Raw genomic sequence first — 22,278 nt, 5'->3', positions numbered from 1 at the left:
CATGGGTGGTAACGCTACAAATTACTCAAAAAGGCAAGTCACACTGGGAAATGATATTGGAGACATGGCTTGGTCGGGGCGTGGCTTTGAATTAGTTATTTTTGGCCACATGTGAGTGAAAGTGTTATACCAGTTTAATTGGTCTAGGTTGATGTTAATCAATGTTTGAACATATTGGTTACCACTTCAGATGTCTTTGTAAATGTGACATAGAAGCATGTGTCAATAAAGACTTGTAAGAAAATACTATTATGTGAGGATGACGATCATGCAGATGTGGAGGTCCTGGGCTGACGTGGTTACACGTGGTCTTAAAATGACATTGGAGGTGGCTTATGGTAGAGAAATTAACATTGCATTCTCTGGCAACAGTTTTGGCGGACATTCTTGCAATCAGCATGCCAATTGCTTGCTCCCAGCATGCCAACTGCACATTTTAGAGTGGCCTTTTATTGTCCCCAGTACAAGATACACCTGTGTAATGATCATGATGTTAAATCAGCTTTTTGATATGTCACACCTGTCAGATGGATGGATTATCTTGCCAAAGGAGAAATACTCACTGTAGTATCAGTGATCTACACTACATGGCCTCCCTTGAATGAGTAGGGGTTCTAAAACTTTTGACCGGTAGTGTATATCTGTTTATATTAGTTACTATGCTGTTACTTAGCGGTAATGTATTACGACAGTGTTATGTTACGACACCTAATCGGTAAGGCACATGCACACAATTGGGGTGGGCTGTAGAGCACGAGAGGTTTTTTTCTAAACCAAACTGTACTCCTGTATCCAGCCTGGTAATTTTCTCCACAACACAAATATTAACACTCAGAAGTGTGGACTTGTATAGACAGACACTGGCCAAGTGTCAAATTGAAAATGGTCAGTGTTGATTTAGCACTGGAGAATTTGCTTTGTGGTGAGTAGACGGTTAAAAGTTCAGATCAACTGAGAGATGGATTATTGGGGCTCTGTTGGAGCTCTGTGGGTTATGTAGGCTATTGTAGGTATGGGCTATGGGCTTGCCTCTTCTGCCCCCTGGATCTCTCTGTCTATCTTAACTCCACTCCACTGAGACATATATTTAGCCCCAGAGAGCAGTGGCCACGGGATGGCCACATACCAAAACAGTCACATAGCAGGGTTAAGGTCACATTGCGTCATTATTAATGACCAACAGTTAGATTAATCGACTGTCTGCAGCCATAACCACAACGGGCAAACCCGGTGCCACGCACACTCTATGAGAACTTCCAAGGTCTCATTAAATAGATGACGAGTTAGGAACAGGAGAAGATTGAATGGCCTGAAAACTACACGAAAGGAAAGACTACTATCTGCCTGTTGAGAGGGCTTGGCACCAGCTACCTGCTTCTGGGAGATAAATTATCCCGAAAACATTGGCTACTTTTCAAACAGGCTGTTCAGACTACTATGCTATCTATTTTGAATAAGACATTTAAGCATTAGGTTGAAGCGTCTGTCAGAGGGATACTTTCTTCCCAGGACATGGGGAATGGAATAAACAAGGTAGCGGTAATAATTATGTCAAATGGAGCACGTGTGTGTCCCGACGCTTTCTCGGAACGCCATCATCTGCTTTTGATTGTGAGAAAGGATAAGCTATAGAAATTCAGTTAAATAGAATGGCTCAAAGATAGACTGCAGTACATAGGCCACAATTAGCCGTCTCTTTATTATTATAAGCTATACAGAATCATTTGAGAATAAACATGCATTTCACCATGTAGGTGCTGCCTGATCTCTATCTGGGAAACTTCAAAGGTAAAGTCGTTCCCTCACAGTGTGTGTGTGTGTGTGTGTGTGTGTGTAGCAGTGGGTGTCCCACACCTGCTGTTCAGTTCTCCAGGTCCCTACAAAGATCCGCTCAAGCACAGTTATGAGGGTGTCTTTATTTAATAAGACTGTATGCTTGTGTATTAAGCATATACAGTGGGGTCCGGAATTGTTGACACCCTTGATAAAGATGAAAAAGAGGCATTTGCAGTTCATTTTGTTTGTGTTTTAGATGATTTTTTTTAATAGAAAGAAATGGTAAATCATGTATTGTGAAATGTTCAGTCACTTTTATTGTAAATAGGAATAGAATATGTTCCTGAACACTTCTACATGAATGTGGATGCTACCATGATTACAGATAATCCTGAATTAATCGTTAATAATGATGAGTGAGAGAGGGTCAAAGATCATACACCCAAGACATGCGAACCTCCCCTGTTATTGGTAATGGCGAGAGGGAGAGGTTATAGCATGTCTTGGGGCTATGATCTTTAACCCTCTGTAACTCTCTCACTCCGTATTATTCACGGTTCATTGAGGATTATCCGTGACCGTGGTAGCATCCACATTCATGTAGAAGTATGTGTAAAAGTGTAATGTAGAAACAAAGGATATTCTTATCTAGAATAAAAGTGACTCCAAAATGACACAAGACATTATTTACCATTCATTTCTATTGGGAACAAAATCATCTGAAACACAACCTATCTGAACCACAAATGCATCCAATAAGTTTGGAGATTCACACGCTTGATGTTGTCATTGTGTGCTATGAATATGGGACCAAATACTTAACATTTAACTACATTATTTATTAGAATCTTTGTGGGGTGTCAATACTTTTTACCCCTACCTTTTTGAAAAAAAGTATTACTTGTTAAACAAAATCTCTTTCTCTAAGCAATTGTATTAGTATAAAATAACAGAATTTCCATTTTTTTTGCATACAATACAGCTCAGCATTTGAGTTATTTATTTTATATATCCATTATTGCTCATTTTTATCAAGGGTGTCAATAATTTCGGACCCCACTGTATGTGTGTTTGTGTGTGTGTGCTATATTGCTCTAAATAATTGATTTGATGATTGTTATTATATAATAGATTACACCAGCCAATATCAATTCACTGTGCATGGTTTGGGTTGGACGTCATTTCATAATCAGGCTTGGGCCTAATTTCCTCAGTCCTTTCTAGTCCATATGTATATCACCTCACCATTCAGTAAACCAACCCAGTGTGAGAAAACATGCCCTTGGCACATCTGACCTAAGTAGAGAACCTTTAGCTTCCTTTTAAAGACTGAATTTGATTAGAAGATTTACTGTTTCTTGCTTTTGTGCTCTTTTAGAAACACTGGTTTTCCGGTTTTTCTTTCAGTTCAAATGAAGAAAAAACCTGTTTGTGAGAGCTTATTTGCTTGGAGATCCTTGGGGAGTTGGTTGTTGTTGTTGAGCAGAAAACTCTTTATTTAGGACAGGGGCGCCTAGGGTCTTTGTAATTTGAGGACAGGGCCTACGTGATTTTTATCAGCTGGTAAGTGTGTGGCGCTAGCAACTCCAGGGTTGTGGGTTCGATTCCTGCAGAGATCATGTACATACAGTAAACTTAAAATGTTAACACTCGCTGTACTGTAAATCGGTTTGGATAAAAGCATATCCTAAATGACATATTATGTTATATTATTATGTTTTCTATTCTCAGATGCGCGGGACAAGGAGCTGTTGGCGAAGCACAATATCACCCACATCCTTTCCATCCATGACACCGCTGCCCCCATTCTAGAGGTGAGACTATGCCTTGCCCACCCCTGACACAGATTAAGCCTAGTCCTGGATTGGAGATGGAGATTCTCCATTGAAATTGTATATTAGCCCGGGACTATGCTTTATCTGTGTCCAGGGAAACATCCCTTTGAGTTACGACCTGTGTGATATTGGAATCAGCAGTATAACCTGACCAATCAGTCTACTGCCTGCCTTGTTATATTAGCATGGAATGATATCTGGTTGCAGTAGTTGAATGGAACGATAAGTATAGATCATTTTTGATCCTACTCTACTTATATTATAACCTTGGGAGGCCATGCTTGATCTTGAATACCTAACACCCACTTAATCCCACTTGATCACAGTCATATCACCAATAGCAATACAAGGGCTGAACTTGATATAATCATTACATTGTGACAGTTGGAAAGTGTTCTGTTCTTTCTAGATTCGGCTGTGTGTTTTGTAAACAGTGTATTCTAGTCAAAGGTTCTACGCCTCAATGCCTGTATAATAATGGTTCTCAGATAGTTGTGGATGAAAGAAATACCCATAAGTAATTGCTGCTGTGTACTGAGTCAAATACTCATACAATGTTCATTATGTCACCAATTCACACTTCTCTGTTACGACTCCTGAAATAGAAAACTGAAGTTGAATTGAAAGTCGAACTTTCCTATCCCCATTTTCAATTGTTATATGGAAAGTATTAGACTTCTGGTATCACTCACAAGACAATGGGGTTCTTCACTCAGAAAAAAAGGTTCCAAAAGGGTTCTTCAGCTGTCCCCATAGGAGAAGCCTTTTGGGTTCCATGTAGAACCATTTTGGGTTCCATGTAGAACCATGTGGAAAGTGTTCTACCTGGAAACAAAAAGGGTTCTTCAAAGGGTTATCCTATGGGGACAGCCAAAGAACCCTTTTAGGTTCTAGATAGCATCTTTTTTTTAAAGAGTGTACCTCATGTTATGCAACTCAAGGTGGAGTTGTTGGTGAGTTTAAATGATTCTACACTTTTTTTAATCAAAATGTAGGCATGCATGCATCATTTTGCAGTTAGATTTCTGCCTTTTCTGATGACATTATTGAAACCTTATATTCCTACAAGCTTTAACAGTCTCACGTCAGAATGAGACGATCATCCATGTTTCGGAAACGTCAGATTTCGAAGTTGTTCCAAATGTCAAATTTCAAAGTGTTTAAGGTTAAGTTTAGGCATAAACTCATAATTCTTAAGGTTCGTCATTAACTTCGAATGGTACATGTAAGGGTTAAGGTTTGGGATAGGCTTAAAACAAAAATATCAAAAACAACTTTCTCTCGCTGTACTGGAACATGCAACCTTGAAATCAGAGGAAGACGCTTACACCTAGTGATGGGAAACCAAATTGTGCGCTTTCACCAAATTGTGCCAAAAAACGGTAAATTATTCAAAGCCTCTTTATCTGGTAGTAATGCACATTAGTGACATCTGCTGGTTAGCTATAAATAGTATCATGTGATTATCAGATAGAGGTATTTTTTCTCTGTTGTGTTCTTTATAACACCTTGGTGGAGCAGTAAATTGTTAGATTTAGTAGCCTATAATCAGTTGGAATACCAGGTTTGCATCTTACACCATGCTTCCTTTTTGCTATAGAGTGGACACTATATAAATAATTCCTACTGAATAGGTGGTGGACTTAACTGCAGTATAGTATTATTATTATTCATGGATGTTGGTGTTGACCATGACCTTTACCCTCCTGTGATGTCATCACACAGAGTTGGCACAGTATTAACGGGACACTACCTCATGTTGAGTTGGGTGTATCGATCTCCTGTTTTCAACCTTTGTTACATGGCTGTACCCCTTTATTTTGTAGTGTGCAAGTAAAGGCAAGGAAACATTGAAACGCATGTGGATAATCCTTGTAAAGTTACCACACTTTTTTTGCTTTCAAGTTCACTATTTAAAAAAACTGAATCGAAGGCATGATTTAGGATGCTTACGACAGAAGCTTATACTACACTAAATAAAACAAATAATTTGAACAACAGTGCAGAAAGACCAATTTTCAAAATAGTGTGCCTTTAACAGGATTCAAACTCATACCTTCACGAATATTCCTTAGTTCCCTCCTCTATGTACCTGCTAAACTACCGGTTAGGTGAAATGTTTTGTACAAAACCCGAACTATATTTACGGTGTCCACTAGAGGTCGATGTTTGAAAGCAGCTTGGAATAAATACAAAAAATCACTGGAAACACAGCAAAATCTGTGGGAGCTTGCATTTTGCAACAAATGATTTGAAAAAGCACGTGATCAAACAATGCTTCGGACGTCATTGACGACGTACTTCTGATAAACTGATACACGCAATGGCACACTGCTTCGAAGTTAGCTGCTTAGCAATTTCGAAGCATGCCTCGGAGCTCCGGTATCAAATGTAACAACACTACTTATGCCCATGCACAACTCCCTAGCAAAACCAAAACCTACTTGAAGGTGACAGTGCTCACTGTTGCCCCTAGTGGCCAGTTTTCACAGAATCTCCCGACATCCTGGAACATGTATGGATGTTGAATACTGACTTGTATCACGGGTGACCTGCCTGCATATTCATAATTACATGAAAGTGCAACTCTATCAAATCAAATCAAATTTTATTTGTCATGTCCAACAAATACAACAGGTACCTTACAGTGAAATGCAGGATCTAAACAACTGTGCAATTTTTAAGTAAAAAAAAGGTATTAGGTGAACAATAGATTAGTAAAGAAATAAAAACAACAGTAAAAAGACAGTGAAAAATAACAGTAGCGAGGCTATATACAGGCACTGGTTAGTCAGGCTAGTTGAGGTAGTATGTACATGTAGGTATAGTTAAAGTGACTGCACATATGATAAATCGAGAGTAGCAGTAGAGTAAAAGAGGGGTTGGGTGGTGGGACACAATGCAGATAGTCCGGGTAGCCAATGTGCTAGCTTAGTCGGGCTAATTGAGGAAGTATGTGCATGAATGTATAGTTAAAGTGACTATGCATATATGATAAACAGAGAGTAGCAGCAGCGTAAAAGAGGGGTTGGGGGGGGGGGGGGGGGGGGGGACAATGCAAATAGTCTGGATAGCCATTTGATTACCTCTTCAGGAGTCTTATGGCTTGGTATACTTACCAACATGGCTTGGGGGTAAAAACTGTTGAGAAGCCTTTTGGTCCTAGACTTGGCACTCCGGTACCGCTCGCCATGTGGTAGTAGAGAGAACAGTCTATGACTGGGGTGGCTGGGGTCTTTGACAGTTTTTAGGGCCTTCTTCTGATTCCGCCTGGTGTAGAGGTCCTGGATGGCAGGCAGCTTAGCCCCAGTGATGTACTGTGCCGTACGCACTACTCTCTGTAGTGCCTTTCGGTCAGAGGCCGAGCAGTTGCCATACCAGGCAGGGATGCTCTCAATGTTGCTGCTCTTTTGAGGATCTGAGGACCCGTGCCAAATCTTTTTAGTTTCCTGAAGGGGAATAGGCTTTCTCGTGCCCTCTTCACGACTGTATTAAATGTTTATCTGAGTTTTCAGATAGGGCTTCATTCGGATGTTCAAATATGTTTCTATATGAGAGAGTGGGAAAGGTGTGTTTGTGTGAGATAAGTACAGATGGGGAGAGGACAAATCTCAAACTGAGAATGCTAAAATGAGCTGTGCGGTTAGCTACTAGTTTTCCTTCAGTGCTGTTGACTGCAGCTGTTTCAGTTGCACTGAAAAGCAATAAAATACCAAATACACCATATTTGTGTACAAACACAACTATTGTCTCTGAACTTTAATATTTTCTCATTGAAAGCCAGCCTGGAAACCATGTATCAATCTCTTTACACTTTATCAGTCTGTGACAGCATCTCAGTTAGTTGTTGTGCATACAGTAGTGTGCTTTCACTATTATTATGCTGGAGAGAGAATGGCAACTTCTAAAACAGTATTAAGATACACAATAGTAGATTTTGGTAGACAGAAGGTGCTCTTTGATAAAAGGGGTGAATTGGTTATCAAAAAGAAAGGACGACCAAGGCACTCTTCATATAACTAACTAAAATGCCTTTATTCGTATGGCATGTTCAATGGAAACAAAGTTTCAGGGAGACCAGGGAGTACTCCCTGTCGAAGGCCATGCAGCTGAAACGCATCGGCGAGTCGTCACACTACTAGAGAATGCGTTATCATTCTACCTGTAAATCAGCTGATCAACTGTTTAGAAAGCCTCTATGACTCAGCTCTTTGCAGACTAATGGCAAGCCAGATGGAGGGTCAATTTGCATACCCAACAGTCAACTTGTGTGGTTATACTGATTGATTACTGCAAAGATAGCTCTGTAGTTTTGGAGAGGGAAGAGGTTAGTTAACAACCTGGTGAAGTTGACATGGGCAATTTTAGCAGAAATTGGTAATGCTTCTCAGGATTAGTATTCTATGTATTAATTGCGGTGTATTTTTCTAAATCTAATTCGTTGCACACAGTTTTGGTTAGAGTTGTGTGGTAAATTGTGGTCATGACTAATTGCTATGATGATTATTGATCTTGACAGTGTTGTGTTGTGGGTAGCTATGCTGATTGTGATGACTCATTGTTTGGGTGACCAGTTGAGATGAGTTTATTAAAAAATATCAAGTCGAAATGAGTTTTGGGACTGCTCCCACCTGTGTTCTACTGTCTATCGGGCGGCTGTCTGTCTGACCTGTCCAGTTGGAGGACTACCGTGGCTGTCATGTACTGTCATGTTGTGTCTTGTCTCTGTCCTTTCCCTTCACCCTGTCTCCCTCTGCTGGTCGTTGTTAGGTTACCTTTTCTCCCCCGCTTTCCCCCAGCTGTTCCTTGTCTCCTCTAACTACCCATTCACCCCGTTTCCCACCTGTTCCCTTTTTCCCTCTGATTAGGTCCCTATATCTCTCTCTGTTTCTGTTCCTGTCCTTGTCGGATTCTTGTTTGTTGTGTTTCATGCCTGAGCCAGACTATCGTCATGTTTGCTGTAACCTTGTCCTGTCCTGTCGGAATCTGCCGGTCTATCTGAGCCTACCTATGTTTGGTTATTAAAGAAGCTCTGTTTAAGTTAGTTCGCTTTTGGGTCCTCATTCACTCACCATAACAGAAGAATCCGACCAAGAATGGACCCAGCGACTTCGGATCCTCTCCACTCAGCCGTCGGGATCCAGGGAGCGATGCTAGGCAGACACGAGCAGGAAGTGTCTGCTGCTCGACATGCCGTTGAGACCCTGGCCACCCAAGTCTCCAACCTCACAGAACAGGTTCACCATCTCCGCCTCGATCCACCGGCCACTTCCAGGGCTTTCGAATCTCCGGAGCCCAGAATCAATAACCCGCCGTGTTACTCTGGGGAGCCCACTGAATGCCGCTCGTTCCTCACCCAGTGTGATATTGTGTTTTCTCTCCAGCCCAACACTTACTCCAGGAGCACTGCTCGTGTCGCCTACGTCATATCTCTCCTTATTGGACGGGCTCGTGAGTGGGGCACGGCAATCTGGGAGGCAAGGGCTGAGTGTACTAACCAGTATCAAGACTTTAAGGAGGAGATGATACGGGTTTTTGATCGATCTGTTTTTGGGGAGGAGGCTTCCAGGGCCCTGTCTTCCCTATGTCAAGGCAATCGATCCATAACAGACTACTCTATTGAGTTTCGCACTCTTGCTGTCTCCAGTGGCTGGAACGAGCCGGCCTTGCTCGCTCGTCTTCTGGAGGGTTTCCGCGCAGAGGTAAAGGATGAGATTCTCTCCCGGGAGGTTCCTTCCAGCGTGGATTCCTTGATTGAACTCGCTATTCGCATTGAGCGACGGGTTGATCTTCGTCACCGAGCTCGTGGAAAGGAGCTCGCGCTCTCCGTCGCCTCCCTCTCCGCATCACTACCATCTTCCTCTGCCGGCTCGGGTGCTGAGCCCATGCAGCTGGGAGGTATCCGCATCTCGACTAAGGAGAGGGAACGGAGAATCACCAACCGCCTCTGTCTCTATTGCGGTTCCGCTGGTCATTTTGTCACTTCATGTCCAGTAAAAGGCCAGAGCTCGTCAGTAAGCGGAGGGCTACTGGTGAGCGCTACTACTCCTGTCTCTCCTTCAAGATCCTGCACTACCTTGTCGGTCCATCTACGCTGGACCGGTTCGTCAGCTTCCTGCAGTGCCTTAATAGACTCTGGGGCGGAGGGCTGTTTTATGGACGAGACCTGGGCTCGGGAACATGACATTCCTCTCAGACAGTTAAAGGAGCCCACGGCCTTGTTCGCCCTGGATGGTAGTCCTCTCCCCAGGATTCAGCGTGAGACGCTACCTTTAACCCTCACTGTTTCTGGTAATCAAAGTGAAACCATTTCTTTTTTAATTTTTCGTTCACCTTTTACACCTGTTGTTTTGGGCCATCCCTGGCTAGTTTGTCATAATCCTTCCATTAATTGGTCTAGTAATTCTATCCTCTCCTGGAACGTCTCTTGTCATGTGAAATGTTTAATGTCTGCTATCCCTCCTGTTTCCTCTGTCTCTTCTTCACAGGAGGAGCCTGGTGATTTGACAGGGGTGCCGGAGGAATATCACGATCTGCGCACGGTGTTCAGTCGGTCCAGGGCCACCTCTCTTCCTCCACACCGGTCATATGATTGTAGTATTGATCTCCTTCCGGGAACCACCCCCCCCCCCCGGGGTAGACTATACTCTCTGTTGGCTCCCGAACGTAAGGCTCTCGAAGATTATTTGTCTGTAGCTCTTGACGCCGGTACCATAGTCCCCTCCTCCTCTCCCGCCGGAGCAGGGTTTTTTTTTTGTCAAGAAGAAGGACGGGTCTCTGCGCCCCTGCATAGATTATCGAGGGCTGAATGACATAACAGTGAAGAATCGTTATCCGCTTCCTCTTATGTCTTCAGCCTTCGAGATCCTGCAGGGAGCCAGGTTTTTCACTAAGTTGGACCTTCGTAACGCTTACCATCTCGTGCGCATCAGGGAGGGGGACGAGTGGAAGACGGCGTTTAACACTCCGTTAGGGCACTTTGAATACCGGGTTCTTCCTTTCGGCCTCGCTAACGCTCCAGCTGTCTTTCAGGCATTAGTCAATGATGTCCTGAGAGACATGCTGAACATCTTTGTTTTCGTTTACCTTGACGATATTCTGATTTTTTCACCGTCACTCCAGATTCATGTTCAGCACGTTCGACGTGTCCTCCAGCGCCTTTTAGAGAATTGTCTTTTTGTGAAGGCTGAGAAGTGCTCTTTTCATAACTCCTCCGTCACATTTCTCGGTTCTGTTATTTCCGCTGAAGGCATTAAGATGGATCCCGCTAAGGTCCAAGCTGTCATTGATTGGCCCGTCCCTAAGTCACGCGTCGAGCTGCAGCGCTTTCTCGGCTTCGCGAACTTCTATCGTCGTTTCATCCGTAATTTCGGTCAGGTGGCAGCTCCTCTCACAGCCCTTACTTCTGTCAAGACGTGCTTTAAGTGGTCCGTTTCCGCCCAGGGAGCTTTTGATCTCCTCAAGAATCGTTTTACATCCGCTCCTATCCTTGTTACACCTGACGTCTCTAGACAGTTCGTTGTCGAGGTTGACGCGTCAGAGGTGGGCGTGGGAGCCATCCTTTCTCAGCGCTCCCTCTCTGACGACAAGGTCCACCCATGCGCGTATTTTTCTCATCGCCTGTCGCCGTCGGAACGTAACTATGATGTGGGTAACCGCGAACTGCTCGCCATCCGGTTAGCCCTAGGCGAATGGCGACAGTGGTTGGAGGGGGCGACCGTTCCTTTTGTCGTTTGGACTGACCATAGGAACCTTGAGTACATCCGTTCTGCCAAACGACTTAATGCGCGTCAGGCGCGTTGGGCGCTGTTTTTCGCTCGTTTCGAGTTCGTGATTTCTTATCGTCCGGGCTCTAAGAACACCAAGCCTGATGCTTTGTCTCGTCTCTTCAGTTCTTCAGTAGCCTCCACTGACCCCGAGGGGATTCTCCCTGAGGGGCGTGTTGTCGGGTTGACTGTCTGGGGAATTGAGAGGCAGGTAAAACAAGCGCTCACTCACACTCCGTCGCCGCGCGCTTGTCCTAGGAACCTTCTTTTCGTTCCCGTTCCTACTCGTCTGGCCGTTCTTCAGTGGGCTCACTCTGCCAAGTTAGCCGGCCACCCTGGCGTTCGGGGTACGCTTGCTTCCATTCGCCAGCGTTTTTGGTGGCCCACCCGGGAGCATGACACGCGTCGTTTCGTGGCTGCTTGTTCGGTCTGCGCGCAGACTAAGTCCGGTAACTCTCCTCCTGCCGGCCGTCTCAGGCCGCTTCCTATTCCCTCTCGACCGTGGTCTCACATCGCCTTAGATTTTGTCACCGGACTGCCTTCGTCAGCGGGGAAGACTGTTATTCTTACGGTTGTCGATAGGTTCTCTAAGGCGGCTCATTTCATTCCCCTTGCTAAGCTCCCTTCTGCTAAAGAGACGGCACAAATCATCATCGAGAATGTTTTCAGAATTCATGGCCTTCCGTCAGACGTCGTTTCGGACAGAGGTCCGCAATTCACGTCTCAATTTTGGAGGGAGTTTTGCCGTTTGATTGGGGCTTCCGTCAGTCTCTCTTCCGGCTTTCACCCCCAGTCTAACGGTCAAGCAGAACGGGCCAATCAGACTATTGGTCGCATCTTACGCAGTCTTTCTTTTCGTAACCCTGCGTCTTAGTCAGAACAGCTCCCCTGGGCAGAATACGCCCACAACTCGCTTCCTTCGTCTGCGACCGGGCTATCTCCTTTTCAGAGTAGCCTCGGGTACCAGCCTCCGCTGTTCTCATCTCAGTTCGCCGAGTCCAGCGTCCCCTCCGCTCAGGCTTTTGTCCAACGTTGCGAGCGCACCTGGAAGAGGGTCAGGTCTGCACTTTGCCGTTATAGGACGCAGACTGTGAGGGCTGCTAATAAGCGTAGAACTAAGAGTCCTAGATATTGTCGCGGTCAGAGAGTTTGGCTCTCCACTCAGAACCTTCCCCTTAAGACGGCTTCTCGCAAGTTGACCCCGCGGTTCATTGGTCCGTTCCGTATTTCTCGGGTCATTAATCCTGTCGCAGTTCGACTTCTTCTTCCGCGATACCTTCGTCGCGTCCACCCGGTCTTCCATGTCTCCTGCATCAAGCCCGTCCTTCGCGCCCCCGCTCGTCTTCCCCCCCCCCCCCCCCCCATCCTTGTCGAGGGCGCACCCATCTACAGGGTCCGTAGAATTTTGGACATGCGTCCTCGGGGCCGTGGTCACCAGTACCTCGTAGATTGGGAGGGGTACGGTCCTGAGGAGAGGAGTTGGGTTCCCTCTCGGGACGTGCTGGACCGTGCGCTGATCGAGGATTTCCTCCGTTGCCGCCAGGTTTCCTCCTCGAGTGCGCCAGGAGGCGCTCGGTGAGTGGGGGGGTACTGTCATGTACTGTCATGTTGTGTCTTGTCTCTGTCCTTTCCCTTCACCCTGTCTCCCTCTGCTGGTCGTTGTTAGGTTACCTTTTCTCCCCCGCTTTCCCCCAGCTGTTCCTTGTCTCCTCTAACTACCCATTCACCCCGTTTCCCACCTGTTCCCTTTTTCCCTCTGATTAGGTCCCTATATCTCTCTCTGTTTCTGTTCCTGTCCTTGTCGGATTCTTGTTTGTTGTGTTTCATGCCTGAGCCAGACTATCGTCATGTTTGCTGTAACCTTGTCCTGTCCTGTCGGAATCTGCCGGTCTATCTGAGCCTACCTATGTTTGGTTATTAAAGAAGCTCTGTTTAAGTTAGTTCGCTTTTGGGTCCTCATTCACTCACCATAACAGTGGCTCTCTATATCGCAGAGGTTCTTTCCTTGCCGAGGCGCAGTCATAACGTGACGGTTCGTTTCTGCCCGCTGAGGCCATGGTTCACCATCAGCTGTCAGGTGCACATTCACCACACACACACACACATAGAGAGAGAGAGAGAGTAAACCTGTATTGTCATGATGCGCTACTGCATGGGGTTTGTCCCTTGTTAGGACCTGAAAGAGGAAGAGAGCAGAAGACCCCAACACCACAGAGTTCAAACTGAAGTGATAAAAGAGCCTCATCACTAGATATAGTACGTTGGCATACTGCATTACGACACAGTGTTTATAGACCCAAATGCATCATGTCAAATGCCCAATTGGGTATGTCAAAGTTTTACATGTTGTTGACTTGTTGTTCAGCTCCAGTTGTCCTCTTCCACAGGAGATGAAATACCTCTGCATCCCTGCTGCGGATGCCTCCAAACAAAACCTGTAAGTGTCTGTGTTTGCGTGCACGTGTGATGTGTGTGTACGCGCCAGGTGCTCTGGTGTGTGTGCGCGCGTGTGCGTGGTTAATTAACAAATGAAGAACGCCACGTGACTTTATATCCCCTAAATGTTCGTTTATTAGCTCAAACTGCAGCCCTAGTCCAAGCTTTATATCTGTCTTCAGGACCCCGTTTTTTAAGGACAGCATCATTTTCATCCACGAGTCCAGACTCAAAGGGAAAGGCTGCCTGGTCCACTGGTGAGATTTTTTTTTATGTACTGATATTTGATTGAATGTATCGATGAAATTCTAATTTTTGTAATTGATTGACTGATGTGTTCCCAGTGTTGCAGGTGTGTCTCGTAGCGTTACGTTGGTGGTGGTTTACATCATGACAGTTACTGGGCGGGGCTGGGTGGAGTCGTTAGCTGCGGTGAGGGTGGTACGGCCGTGTGCTGGACCTAACGTGGGGTTCTTAAGGCAGCTAGAGGACTTTGAGAATCTAGAGTTGGCACAGGTCAGTGACAGTCTTCTTTCGCTCTCTCTCTTCTTAACCCACTGAGTATTGCCCCTCTCTCGCTCTCTCTTTCTCTCTCTCTCCTCCTCTTATCTATTTATCTTTCTCTCACAATCGCTATCACACAAGTTCTCTACTCTCTCCTGGGTCTTCTCTCAATCAATCTCTTTTTCTGCTCCCTCTCATCTTTCCCTCTCTTGACTCTCTCCTCCTCTCAACTCTCCCACTCTTCTGACACTCTCTCCGGTCTCCTTCTCTGTCCTCAGTATAGGGAATGGTTTAAGGACAGGTATAAGGAGAACCATTTTAATGATGAAGAGGAGATCAGAGCCCTTCTGTGGCAGAAGTCTCAGGCCATCAGTGAGTCCATAGCAACGGCCACGGCAACGGCGGCTCAGCTAGCCACCAGCAACACATGACCCCATGGTCTCCTGCCTGCTCAGCCCACGCCAGACAGCTGTCACTCACCCAATGCCCAGCCAATCACCGTTTGACTTCAATATATATAGGTGGGACTGAGTTTCTTATTCAGTTCAACCAACTGTAGGTTAGACCAACTGGAAAATGTTGATTACAAAAAAATGTACAGGTACAGGTCATGAGGGGGATTTCTCAGTGGTCCCTGTGTGCGACTGGGTTCTTGCTCTCCCTTAACAGTCACAGCAACATGCAAGAGCAGTCAATCTGAACGCTCAGGAAATATACATTACAAGCCTACATTACACACACAGAGAGAGAGTGAGAGAGAGAGAGTAAACCTATAACTTCTATAATCTCCCCCACTCCTGTCCATACACACTCCCTCCCCCTCTGAGTGTGGCGTGTGTGGGTTTGTGTGTGTGTGTGCTTTGTGTTTAGCCTATTACAAGGAATACATCTCTGTATATTCATAGGCCTAAAAGTTATGTGAAACGTAGCACTGTATCTTTGTAGACCGACAGAGATTTTGATTGATTATTCTTGACCATGGATTATAAAAAAGTACTTAAAATGTGTCTACTGTTTCCATGCATATAGAGGTGGTTAAACTTAGGCAATATCACCAAGCACAGACACATTTTCATGTTATCCCCACTAGGCAATCTTCTTTATCACAATGATAATTAGCCTATGACTTTAGGAATTATAATGATTACATAGGTTACTTATTAAAAAATTGGTCTCTGATTAAGTTTGTTGGGTCTTTATTTGAAAGTTGGAATTCGATTTATAGCCCACATCTATAGCCTACTGGAGACAGATTTTATCATGAAAATAATATAGGTTTAGGCTTTCCGTGACAGGATGTAGAATTAGCCTATATCATTGGTTTATACAATTTCAAAGAATTGCTTTGCTCTCGACTGGTGAACAGATTGCTCCACTTTCCAGCGCTGCGGGTGTCTTTTTCTGCGACTGACGTTCGCGAGGGTTTCCCCTGCCGTTTACGGGAGGCATGCGCAGCATGAAGGTTCACAGACACGAAAAGCCCAGCATCCACGCTCGACTTCATTTCGCCCCGCCCCCATCTACAACTGATTTAAGTTGAGTTGTCACGCTGCATTATGATCTTTCAAGACTGATTGATTTCAAAACTCAAAGGGGTTTCGAGTTTCAGCGGTAAGTCAAGGACATTTGCTCTGCTCCCGCTCAAATCTATAGGCTACCTGCAGCAAAAAAAATACGTTTACATGCAAGTAAGTGTTCAAAAGTGAATGTAGCCTATTCTTAAATTATTTGAATACAATTTACATAATTGGTATGCAGTTTTAGTATACGCAAGCAATTTGTCACAAAAAAACTCCAGCAATAACATTTTCGCAGATATTTTTAGGCAAATTCATGTGTTATGGATAATTTGTAGTCTAAATATCTTAGTCCCTATAATATTTACCAATATTGCCTATACTGTCCTGACCATTCACCTGTCTCTTGGCTAGAGATGAACCCTGAGTCGGACTACGGGATGTCTACGGTGAGCTGTGGGAACGGAAAGCTCCGCTCGTGGCTAATCGAGCAGGTGGATACCGGGAAGTACCAGGGCCTGGTCTGGGAGAACGAAGAAAAGAGCATCTTCAGGATACCATGGAAGCACGCGGGCAAGCAGGACTACAACCGGGACGAGGATGCCGCTCTCTTCAAGGTAGGCTACTGTATGGTACGGGGCCTCAAATGAATGTCTCCAACATTCTGCATTTAAGCACTGCATGTGCGAGAGATGTGTAGGCTATTACATTTTAATATTTTAGCAGACACTCTTCTTCAGAGCTACTTACAGTACTGAGTTCATACATTTGAGCCACACAAGGAGCTACACACAGTACAATTAGACTAGTGATGAGTTAAGTAGGTGCTTTTTATTTATTTGAAATTTGTGCAGGATAAAATAACTTGAATCAAATCAAATGTTATTTGTAACATGCTTCGTAAACAACAGGTGTAGATGAACAGTGAAATGCTTACTTATGGGTGATTTCCCAACAACACAAGAGTTAAAAATAAAGATAACAAAAATAAAAAAAATGAAATAGTGACACGAGGAAAAAATGCACAGTGAATAACAATAACGAGTAAAAATAACATGCCTATTTACAGGAAGTACCAGTACCGAGGCGATGTGCAGAGGTACGGGGTAATTGAGGTAGCGATGTACAAAGGGTAGGGGTAAAGTGACTAGGTTAGATAACAGACTTAGCTGTTGCGGTAGCATCTCGTTTTCAAGTGTCCAAATATAAATATATATTTTAAATACTTAGTAACAAGAATAATATAGCAACTACTGTCTTGTAATAATAACAATGAAATAATAATAATAATAATACAAAACTTTAATTAACACCATAAAAAATTGTTTTACAACTACTAGGCCTTCCACTAATAAAAGCTACTGCTACAACTACTAACTTCAACTAAGCTTTGGTTAGGTTGAGGTGCCAAATCCATTACGCATAGGATTTACCAATTTATGCACAACTGCACCGGTGATTCATTACCCGTGTCTGACGACTCCGTTTTATGCGACTTTTCTGCAGGCTTGGGCGCTGTTTAAAGGCAAGTTTCGGGAGGGCATCGACAAACTGGACCCGCCAACGTGGAAGACTCGCCTGCGGTGCGCGCTCAACAAAAGTAACGACTTCGAGGAGCTCGTGCAGCGAAGTCAGCTGGACATCTCAGACCCATACAAAGTCTACCGGATCATCCCGGAGTGCGCCAAGAAGCGTCAGTTTAATATTTTTTGCATTTACTTTAAATATAGTGGCCTAGGATTCATGCTGCAATTTTACGTTGCAGTTTATAATGAATTCAAATGATGAAATTTGTGGAAAAACCTATAGAAAAAGTTATTGAATCAGCTTCCATATATGTATGTTTTTATTATATGCACTACTATCAGAAGGAAACACAGATGGCACCCATGCACTGAATGCCCCAGCAGGTTTTGATAGGGGCCAGTGACTTATGTGCAAATAATAGAAACAATAGAAACATTTCAGTATACTGGAAAATCAGGCTGCCAAACCGCAAGACTTTGGCAGCCTGACTTTGGCATCCATTTGCTTTCTCTGATATTTCATATTCATTATGAACTTTTATGATAAAGTCTTGATTATTCATGTGTAATTACAAACTACTATCTACCCTCTCATAATTTAAGAGTGCCGTTGAATGTCTGTGTGATTACTCATGTGGCGTGTGTTTAAATTATTACTCCTATGTAACAGATTTCTTGCTATCAGGATCCAAACAGGAGGATGGTGGCAGCCCCCTGAGTCCTCTGAGTTACCCCATGCTACCCTCCTACCCCGCCCTGCAGACACAGGTAATTATGGTAGTCTGTAAACTCTCACCTCTTAGAGGTTTTGTTTGTGGCGTGTGTTTACGTGTGTGTCTGTATGTGTGTTAGTGAGTGAGAGAGTGAAGGGAACAGCTGCATGGATTGGCGAGTGTGTCATCAACATCACATGACGAGGGACTCAGAACCCACCCCATGAACTCACACAGACACACTAGTACGCACATTGAGTGATTAGCGCACAATATCACATGAGCCCAGTCTTAGTGATACTTCCTCTTCCATTCATATTCTGAATCATAGTTGGTCCCGTGTGTAGAGGTGATTGTTTGACTGACAGGTATCTCTTTCTCTATAGATGCCTGGGTACATGCCCAGTACAGAGAGAGGTTGGATGAAGGACTATCTTCCAGAGCAGGCCTCTCTTCCTGAGCTGCCCTATGCCCAGTGCCCCTACCCCTCACGCAGCCTATCCTGGGCCCAGGGGCCCAGCATGGACAACGGTAGGCCTAATACCACAGCATATATATTTTTACTTGTGTGATAGAATCTAATGTAGGCTATGCAGCTGTTATGTATCTGTAGTTATGCAAAGGGCTCTCATGGGCCTAAACCCTAACTTGACATCTGCTCAAATAACTCACTTTTTTTGCGTAAGTCTTCCATTGACCTCAATGTTTGATCGTCAATTCAGGCTCATGATGTTTGCGTGTATGCTTTTCTGGTGTGTTGGAATACGTGCCTTTATTCAGGTCCTGTCTCTCTGTGTTTGCAGGGTACCAGATCACAGGGTCCTTCTACACCTACAGCGCTACTGACGCCCAGCCCTCCCCCTTCACACTGGACACCAGCATGAGATCAGCAGAGGCACTCTCAGGTACACACACACACACACACACACACACGCTTATTTACTTCAATGTTGACTTACAAATTATAATTTAGATTTTAGTCCACGTAATTGCGCATTATACTTAAGGCAAATTTATACTGTATTCCAAGAGTTAGCTAAATACTCTGATTTTTATGCTGTTTCTCTTACCTGTACTCCTTCCTCCACCCCAGATATGCGGTTACATGTGTCAGTGTTTTACCGGGACTCTCTGTGGAGGGAGGTGACCACCTCCAGTCCAGAAGGCTGTCGCATCGCTCCCTGCTCCCCAGACGAAAAGCTTTATTCCCCCACTGTGGGTCCAGACCTGGTGCCCCTACCCCTGGACAGCCTCCCAGCCCTGGGGAGGGGGGAGGAGTGTCCTCCTAGCCCCCCTAGTTGTCCCCTGGAGAGGGGCGTGCTACTGTGGATGGCCCCAGATGGCCTCTACGCCCGGCGGCTGTGCCAGGAGAGAGTGTTCTGGGAGGGAGGGTTATCATCCTATGTAGACAAACCCAACAAGCTGGAGAGAGAACACACCTGTAAACTACTGCACACACAGGACTACCTCACAGGTAAGTTAACGTAAACTGCAGGCAGTCGCACACGCACACACATCTCATTCACTGGCAAACTAAACCGCAGTTGTCATGCCGTTTCCTTGTCGTGGACAGGAAGCAGACACGTCCTCCTTTCCTGTAAATATTATGTTGAGCTTGCCTCCATACTCCCCACCACACACTTTTAAGAATAGGACATTATACAGTCATGTGACCTCATCCCCGCCCACCTTGCCCTACCACAGATGTGTTCAGCCTGATTGGGTTAATTTGCATATAGACACAGGACTTTCCACCCAGTCACATGACCTCTAAAGTAACCACCACACCAGTTCATAGGAATTCACATTGGTCAAAATTAATAAATTCTCTACCACCCCTCTCTCTCTCCTCCCCCCCTCCGCTATCTCAGACCTGCAGGGTTATTCCCTCCAGTCGCCCCTCTCCATGCCACTCCTCTGTACCTAACCTGACCATCTAGACCCTATTAACCTTTATTTCTCTGTCTACCAGAGTTGCAGGGCTATGCCCTCCACTGTCGGCCCCCTCCACGTCTCCAGGTGCTGCTGAGCTTCGGAGACGAGTGTCTGGATCCCCAGAGACAGAGGACCCTCACTGTACAGGTATAGAACCATCCCCTAACATCAACATGACCTCTACCGGTCTTCAATGCCCCTCTCTACTTTACTCACACCCCATCAACTAATCCTGACCCTCTATATACCCCGTAACCTCCATCTGTCTCTCACAAAATATCAGTTTGATTCCTTGTAACACCCACACTCATACATAGCACTTACAGTACAGTCCCCCTTCTATCTCACCACCTAACCCGCTTACCACCACCACCTCTGTGACACCAGTAGTAATCCCTGCTGTTCCCATCCACTCCTGCAGGTGGAACCCATGTTTGCCAGGCAGCTGCTGTACTACACCCAGCATCAGCAGTCCAGCGGACACTACTACCGCAGCTACGACCTCCCTCTCCCTGGGGTCACGGAACACAGCATGACCCCTTCCATAACCGAGGACTACCAGAGGGTCATCACACATCACCATAGCAACACCCTGCAGGACTGACTAATCTGACCATCTCTGATCAGTCAGACTGCGGTGCAGGACATGGGGAGAGGAGAAGAGAGGGAGAGCCTGGGGAGCCGAGGAAAGAGTTGTCACACTGTACTCTGGATCACACATTTCCATCAAAGCTGAAGTAGAACTATGCCCATCCAAGCCAAACTGAACTTAACCAGGCCATGGGGGAACGTACACTGGGACCACTGAAGAGGCTAACAGATAGTTGTATGCTGTAGATGTGTGTTGTAAGGGAGTCAACACCCCAAATTCTTATGGATCAAACTGTATTTCACCTACTCTCAGGGAGCCATCCTTTGGCCTTAAAGACTCAAACTTGACCGCCGTTTTGCAAGGTCCACTTTGTGACAACAGAACTGACAGCTGTAGTGATTGTATCGACATGCTCTAGAGTCGTTTGTGTGTGTGTTTTTGTATCTGCATTTTATTGTATGATCGTGTGTAGTATGGCCATGCTGATGTTGACATGCTTTCTTCTGTAAATACATTTGCCCTGTTACTTCTAGTGTATAGCATCACATTTCCTCAATCATAAATACTGCAGTTCAGAGATGACCAAAGACTACCACTGAGATTTGATCACACTGAAACACGTACTAGCATGCCGAACCTTTGGATTGGCTCACTGTGTCATACACTGGGGAATGTTTTGTAATGGAATAATTAAAATGTTTTAAGCAAAAAAACTTTGCATGTTTTGAGACACACATCAAATGAATAGAAAGAGGGCTCGTGTTAGATAAGGGATTTGTGAGAAGTGACATCCTTTGTGTGTGTACAGGAAGCCTGGTTCAGATGCAGGATGATGCTGGTTAATCAAACACACTCGCAGGAGAACGCGGTCATAAACAATGGGTGATGACATCACCAGGGGAGGAGGAAGAGGTCGGCCACTCTTTCCGCCCCAGAGAGGCATTAGAACTGAAGAGGGTTTAGAACTGTTTCCTGGGGTGCCTTTGACATGCCAAACAACATTTTAACTTCCATGGAAGAATAGTGAAAACCCCAGAATGAGTGACACATCTGTGTGGTTACTTCTCCACGGTCTGATAAGGTAAACAAGGCTGATGACGCCACTTGATACCACATTGTAATACCTTATGGAGGAGAAATGGCTGTCAATGTAATCACACAGAAAAATGTGCACACATGCAGCCAACTTAAATAAATGAGAAAACATACAATGGCAAAATAACAGATTTTTGATAATAATCAACACAGATAACCAACTGGTTTGCCTGACACTTTCCACTCCACCATCTACATACAAAAATCCCTCTACCTACTGCCAGTGTCAATATCACCTATTTCAGAGAATGAGATCAATGTAAACATGTTTTGATTGATAGGCCTGGTCCTCTCGACCTGCGGCGTCCCGGATGGAACAGAAGTGTGGTGTAAAACTCCCCTCCTCACCTCTCTATTGCTGTAAACAGTCTACCGGTGGAAGAAGGATGAGACCCGAGGGCTTTGAACCTACTGCTGTTGTGAATGAATCCGTGGGTGGACAGAGACAGAGCTAAGTTTAGAACAGACAATCAAAACACCCTGTCTAAATGACTTTTCCCCCTGCCTGGCCTTAGAAAAAAATGGGCTGCTGCTGCTGATAATGTAGCCTACATTAAGAAAATTGAGGTTTGACTTGTCTGAA

The 22,278-nt window shown here is 44.9% G+C and overlaps 2 protein-coding genes across 6 annotated transcripts; both read left to right on the top strand.

The window, feature by feature from the left end:
* Nucleotides 1–1,091: 1,091 nt before the first annotated feature.
* Nucleotides 1,092–15,496, top strand: LOC110521763 (dual specificity protein phosphatase 22-B-like). 3 transcript variants are annotated; one of them, XM_021599607.2, is made up of 7 exons: nt 1,092–1,533; nt 1,755–1,788; nt 3,508–3,590; nt 13,765–13,814; nt 13,996–14,070; nt 14,158–14,329; nt 14,596–15,496. In XM_021599607.2, exons 1-7 carry the CDS (start codon nt 1,513–1,515, stop codon nt 14,746–14,748), a joined length of 588 nt encoding a protein of 195 aa, XP_021455282.1. In that variant the 5' UTR covers nt 1,092–1,512; the 3' UTR covers nt 14,749–15,496. The 3 variants fall into 3 exon arrangements, with proteins under 3 accessions (XP_021455282.1, XP_021455280.1, XP_036824954.1); XM_021599605.2 differs by having other exon boundaries at nt 13,954–14,070; XM_036969059.1 differs by lacking the exon at nt 13,996–14,070.
* Nucleotides 14,746–21,530, top strand: irf4l (interferon regulatory factor 4 like). Of its 3 annotated transcripts, none has more exons than XM_021599602.2 (10): nt 14,746–14,838; nt 15,684–15,928; nt 16,249–16,451; nt 17,341–17,527; nt 18,046–18,128; nt 18,460–18,604; nt 18,877–18,978; nt 19,167–19,547; nt 20,046–20,155; nt 20,430–21,530. In XM_021599602.2, the coding sequence occupies exons 3-10, from the start codon at nt 16,251–16,253 to the stop codon at nt 20,610–20,612; spliced, it is 1,392 nt and encodes a 463-aa protein (XP_021455277.1). In that variant the 5' UTR covers nt 14,746–14,838; nt 15,684–15,928; nt 16,249–16,250; the 3' UTR covers nt 20,613–21,530. The 3 variants fall into 3 exon arrangements, with proteins under 3 accessions (XP_021455277.1, XP_021455276.1, XP_021455274.1); XM_021599601.2 differs by having other exon boundaries at nt 14,747–14,838; nt 15,684–16,005; nt 18,031–18,128; nt 20,430–21,529; XM_021599599.2 differs by having other exon boundaries at nt 14,748–14,838; nt 18,031–18,128; nt 20,430–21,313.
* The last annotated feature ends 748 nt before the right edge of the window (nt 21,531–22,278 follow it).

The sequence above is a fragment of the Oncorhynchus mykiss genome, chromosome 30 (assembly GCF_013265735.2).
Source record: "Oncorhynchus mykiss isolate Arlee chromosome 30, USDA_OmykA_1.1, whole genome shotgun sequence".
Lineage (NCBI taxonomy): Eukaryota > Metazoa > Chordata > Actinopteri > Salmoniformes > Salmonidae > Oncorhynchus > Oncorhynchus mykiss.
Note: the sequence above shows the minus strand (reverse complement) of the source record. Positions and strands in the feature narration are given on the sequence as shown.